Below are 6010 nucleotides of genomic sequence, written 5' to 3' on the forward strand. Positions count from 1 at the left end.
CATCTAATATTCTAAAGTGGTGGTTGGGCATTAAAATTTTTTCTAGGGTTCCTTTGCAAAATTTCACTATTCCCATCTTTTCTACACACACACACACACACACACACACACACACACACACACCCTGTTTCACACCAATCCACCATTTCCTGCTAAAACTGTTACTATAGTTGGTTTTCTTGTCTTGGATCTGCCCAATTACATCATTGACACTTTCTAAACAAATTATCTTTTGCTCAAAGCCAATGACCCATTTGTAAGGTTTTCAATATACCTTTACCAACTTTGGAGTCCTGTAGGCACTGTGGAATAAAGGTCGGACTGTTATTGGTGATGAGGTCAGCAGTTAATGCCCACTGGCTGCTCCTCTGCTCTGAAACTGCTCATTTCTCTAACCACTTACTGGCCAATTTGAGTAGGTTTTTGTGTTGTTTAATGTAAGGAGCCCTCGTGGTGCCTTGAGCTTCAGTGCTCAGCTGTTAGCGTGTGCTTTGGAACCTACTAGTAACTCCCAGGAACAAAACAAAACAGATTCAAGAGAAACTTAAAAAACCGAAACCCATTTCTGTGGAGTGGATTCCAACTCCTTGTTGTTAGGTGCCATCAAATCAGTCCGACCCCTAATGACCCTTGGCACAACAGAACATAGCATGGCCTGGTCCCGGATCATCCTCAAAATTCATAGCAACCCTACAGAGGGTTTCTGAGGCTTTAACTTTCTCTCCTCGCCCTACAGGATCGCTATGAGTTGGAGTTTATTCTTGGGCACACAACACAGTGTTTAGTGGTACCTGTTTTTATCACCAAAAACACCAGAAGCTCTTTAAGGGCAAGAGATTATTAATTTATATTCCTGAAGTTTAAAAGTATTCTGTGAATAATAAGTATGTAGCAAATTGTTATTGGAATGTTATCTCATACACAGTATTACATAATGTCCATTCATGTTGCAAGGAGCTTAGTGTTTTAAGTACAGTGAGCGAAAAAATCTGAAAAATTAATGGCATGTTTTGAATTAAACATCTTGCAACCTCCTAAGGGGGCACAGCATCTGATCAATGCAAATGAAGCTAAACTTTGACAAGGGTACAGAACACATTGTTGCCATGCGGTTGTGGCACATTAGCTATTACTAAGAGACACAAACTGCTTACACTATCCAGCTGTCATGCAAGTTGCAGATCTAGAATCCTGTGCCACCAGATTCGTTGGCAATCCTGGTGCGGGGCACCACAAGTTAGGTTTTCCTACTTTTCTCTATTGGGAAATAAAGAGACAGCCCCTTCCCCCGCGTCCCTGGATCTATCAACCCCACTCATTGAGAGACCCTACAGGACAGAGTATGACGGCTCCTCGGGCCTTCAAGACCATTAATCTTCACCGGAGCAGGTGGCCTCATCTTTTCCCCGCAAAAATCCAAGGAATCTCTGAGGAAATTCCCTTCCTGTACGTATCCCAAGTGTCCCCCCAGACGGTGGCGCCACGCTAGGACGCTTCCCCGTACAGCGCACGTGCTTCTGGAGGCGGGCAGTTTGCGTCACGTGACGCAGCTCGCAGGTCCCGGCTCTCAATTGAGGCGTCCCCAAAGATGCCTGCTTATTTTCTTATTTCGAGAAAGCGGGCCCACTCCCCTACGGCAAAATAAGACGTTATCTTGGATAGTTTTGACTTGCAAGACTTCCCTTTCCCTTCAGACCAACCCAACAGCGTTCCTTTTTTGAGCGAGGCGCGTCTTTCCGGGCCGCTTCCCGGGCCGCCTTGGGTCTTTCCGCACAGCGGCGCCGGTAGAGCCGTCACCGCCCGGCGCCGCGTCCGGCATGCTCCTTGCTCTCCCGGGGCCGGCGGCTTCAATGTCCTTACCCCGGTGTGCCCTGTTGTGGGCTCGGCTCCCCGCGGGGCGCCAGGCTGGTCGCCGGGCAGCTGTCTGCTCTGCCCTCCGCGCACCCGTTGGGCCCTTTCCTGGGGCCCTGGGGCGCGTGGCCGCCGCCTCCTCTGCCTCCGGTGGCTCCAAAGCCCCCAACACGTCCCTGTTTGTGCCGCTCACTGTGAAGCCTCAGGGCCCCAGCGCCGAGGGCGACGTCGGGGCCGAGCTCACCCGGCCGCTCGACAAGAGTGAGTGTGGGGCCAGGCGCAAGTGGCGGGAGGTAGGGCCTGCAGGCACAGGGTGCGAGAAAGCCGCACGCCCCCCGACCCCCCAGTCCCGCTCTGATCCAAGTCCCCGCGAGCTTGACACTGGCTGGTTAGGGTCGGTCATCCCCAGCCTTGGAGGAGCAGGGTCTGATTTACTCCCCAAAGGACCCCTGGTAGCGCCGTCTGGTCGACATTGGAGTGCTTTCAGAAAGACTGGTTCAAACCCACCAACAGCTCCGTGGGAGAAAGATGAGGCTGCGCGCTTGTAAAGATGCACAGCCTGGAAACCCTCAGTAGGGTCTCCGTGAGTCGGAATCGACTCGCTGGCTGTGGAGGGGATCTTGCCCAGGAGGTGATCTCTTTCTTTTCATTTTCTTCTCTCGGCACGATTTAAAACTGTTTGTGTTGGAATCATTAACATAGTTGCGTTCTATTCTATCTCTGCTACCTAGAACTTGGTCCTCCTTAAAAGAGAGCGAGCGAGAGCGCGAGCAGTTTTTGATTCTGTGTGTGTAAAACCAGAGGAGGACTTCTTTCAGGATTCTCTCTGTAACTGAGTGCTGACACAGCCTAAACCATGCTAGGCTCTCAAGGGAAAAACAAAGTCAGATCCAGATCTCCTTCCCTCCAGGAACTTAAGGGTTTTGTGGAAAGGGAAGACGTATTGATAACTAATTGTAATAGATGTCCAGACCACTGTCAACGAGTTCATTCCAACTATAGTGATCTGATACAGGATTTCCAAGACTTTGTAACATTTTTTGAGGGCAACCAGCTTTTTCCCTCATGATACAAAGCAGAACACTATCAGAATGTCCTCCAAGAGGCTGCAGGTAGTCAGAACATTTGGGGCCCAGGAAGAAAGGAAAAACAGCATCAACATGGGGTAGTGGATTTTGTGCCCTAAACTAACCGTGGGTAGATCTGACAGAGGGACTTGCAATTGTTTTCAAGGAGACCTGTGCACTTTTGGACTATATAGCTGTATCTCTTTATTTTCTGGTTGATTAGGGAGATGGGAGAATTTCTTTTGACCAAATAAAAATGTTATAGCTGTCCTCACACTATCTCCAGGCAGTTCATCTCGACAAGAACCAGTGGAACCTACGTGGCCATTTTAGAATAGATTACAACATGCTATGGATCAAATCTTATTTTCAGTACAGGACTTTCACTAAACATGTGATGGAATTTACAGTATATGTTAACTCTTTGACTTACTTTTCCAAACTCACTTTTACTGGGAGATAGAAACGCTATTATTTGAATAATGTAATTGTGTATTATCTTAAGGTGTATAGTGATTTGTGTGAAATGGTTTGCCTTATGCTTTGTATTCAAAGATAGGTAAATCTTTCTTTTGTGTTGTGATTCCAGTTGACCTAAAATGACTGCTATTGTAGTCGGTCTTCACATCTGGGTACCTTAGTCCCGGGTGCTCCCCGAACGAAGACAGCCGAATGCCAGCCCCAGCTTTGTTTTCTCGAGAATCCTCAGATAGCTCATTGGGCAGTGTGCGCTGGGCAAATTGTCATCTCCCTTAGTGAGCTTTGGTTCAGATAGTAACTTTACCATATAATCTTTTCCACATTATAAGGAGAGGCTGCAGAAGTTAATAAAGTTCTGTGATTCATTGTAGCCACGTGGTTAAGGTGATCTATTTCTCCATTGAGATACGGACAAGAAGCTGATGGTTCTCAATTTCTTTTGCCTGCCCCTCTCCAGAAACGTTGAGGTACTTCAAAACCCTGTCCTGTTACACCTTGCCTTCAGTCCGTTGGTTGGGGGATGTAGAGACCCATTGTCTCCCCTGAAGTAGTTAACATTTACGTACTATCTGTTAATTCCTCTTTGGTGTTTGTCTGTAGACTGGACCTCTCTCTTGTTTACTGGACTGATATATATATATCTAGCTACCTATCAGGTATCTATCTCTGCTTAGATTTCTCACCTGCGCCTCACTTCAGCATATCCACGACAACTGTACCCCGCCCCTTCCCCCAAACCGGTGCCTTTTCCAGTACTCCTATAAAATGCCCTGGATGCTCGAGGCAAAACCTGGTGGTTTGGATTCTTCCCACCATTCCTTCCTTCCATCCATCTAACAACCGGAACATCTAATGGGCTCATCTGACTGATTCTGTTGCATAGTTCATTGAACTCAATGAGCGACCCTATATAGAGTTTTTGAAACTGAATCTTTATGGGAGCAGACAGCTTCATCTCTGCCGCCAGACCTCTCATTGCAGCCAGCCCAGCTTCAGTGAGACACTGAGGACTTTAGACTGGACTGCTACAGTAGCCCCTTACTTGTCTGCTTGTAAACCCTTGATCTCTCCAGCCCATTCTGCAGCTGTAGTCCGAATATTCTTTTAAAAGATATAATCACGTTACTCTTTTGCAAAAAAGAGTCTTATCTCCGTCCTATACACACACACACACACACACACATTTGTCCTTAGTTATCTGTAGTCCGAATATTCTTTTAAAAGATATAGTCACGTTACTCTTTTGCAAAAAAGAGTCTTATCTCCATCCTACACACACACACACACACACATTTGTCCTTAGTTAAAAATCCTCCTTAGTCCTTATTATGGTCTATAAGCTGTTTCCTGATCTGGCCTGGGTCTTTCTCCAGCCTCATTGTATGCTGTTTTCCATACTCCAGCCATATTGATGAAGTGTGCCATGGGCACTTTTGCTCCAGGTCCTCTGTGTGCGCCACTTCCTCTGCAGGGACTCCTGGGCACTTCAACACCAGCCACTTCCTCTTATATCCAGCTGACGCTCCCTGATTCCTCACAGTAGCCGAAATACTGCTTGCTGACCTGCAGAATAGCTTCTGTCCCCAAACGCTCTTACCTTCCTTGGTTTCCCCTCAGTGACAGTCATTATGGTTGTAATTACTTGATGTGTGGGTGTAGACCTTTTTAACTGTATTGTGAATGAGGTGAAAGTTTATAGAGGAAATAAAGTTTTACATTCAACATTTCATACACATTCTGATTCAGCTCATCCATTGCTGCCCCATCAGTGTACCACACTTCTGTGACATGCAGGTGTCCTCTGTTCCAGACCTGAAGGGTGGCTCAGGACCATAGCCTTGGGGGTCCCACCAGTCTCTGTCTGACCAGAAGGCCTGGTTTTTATGATTTTGAATTCTGTTCCACGTTTTCTCCCACTCTGCCCAGTACTTTCTTTTTTTAAAAATCATTTTATTAGGGGCTCATATGACTCTTATCACAATCCATACATACATCAATTGTGTAAAGCACATTTGTACATTCATTGCCTCATCATTCTCAAAACATTTGCTCTCCACTTAAGCCCCCGGCATCAGGTCCTCATTTCCCCCCTCCCGCCTCCCTCATGAGCCCTTGATAATTTAGAAATTATTATTTTGTCATATCTTTCCCTGTCCAACATCTCCCTTCACTCACTTTTCTGTTGTCCGTCCCCCAGGGAGGCGGTCACATATAGATCCTTGTAATCGGTTCCCTCTTTCCAACCCATTCTCCCTCTACCCTCCCAGTATTACCACTCACACTACTGGTCCTGGATTCCCTGTGTTTCTAGTTCCTGTCTGTACCAGTGTACATCCTCTGGTCTAGCCAGACTTGCAAGGTAGAATTGGGATCATGATAGGGGGATGGGATGGGGGAGGGAGGAAGCATTTAGGAACTAGAGGAAAGTTGTATTTTTCATCATTGCTACATCGCACCCTGTCTGGCTCATCTCCTCCCCGAGACCCCTCTGTAAGGGGATCTCCAGTGGCCTACAAATGGGCTTTGAGTCTCCACTCCGCACTCCCCCCTCATTCACTATGGTAATATTTTTTGTTCTGATGGTGCCTTTTACCTGATCCCTTCGACACCTC

The 6010-nt window shown here is 46.9% G+C and overlaps 1 protein-coding gene across 2 annotated transcripts in view; it reads left to right on the forward strand.

The window, feature by feature from the left end:
• The first annotated feature begins 1835 nt into the window (after window positions 1–1835).
• Window positions 1836–6010, forward strand: part of SUPV3L1 (Suv3 like RNA helicase) — a 38217-nt gene continuing 34042 nt past the window's right edge. The window contains exon 1 of one of the 2 annotated variants that reach the window (XM_004701137.4): window positions 1836–2112. In XM_004701137.4, the coding sequence (XP_004701194.3) occupies window positions 1851–2112 (262 nt within the window). In that variant the 5' untranslated portion in view covers window positions 1836–1850. The remainder of the gene's footprint in view (window positions 2113–6010) is intronic. The other variant, XM_045291575.1, reaches the window with a different exon arrangement.

Source organism: Echinops telfairi, unplaced genomic scaffold (assembly GCF_000313985.2).
Source record: "Echinops telfairi isolate 266 unplaced genomic scaffold, ASM31398v2 ScPeMD7_70;HRSCAF=299, whole genome shotgun sequence".
Lineage (NCBI taxonomy): Eukaryota > Metazoa > Chordata > Mammalia > Afrosoricida > Tenrecidae > Echinops > Echinops telfairi.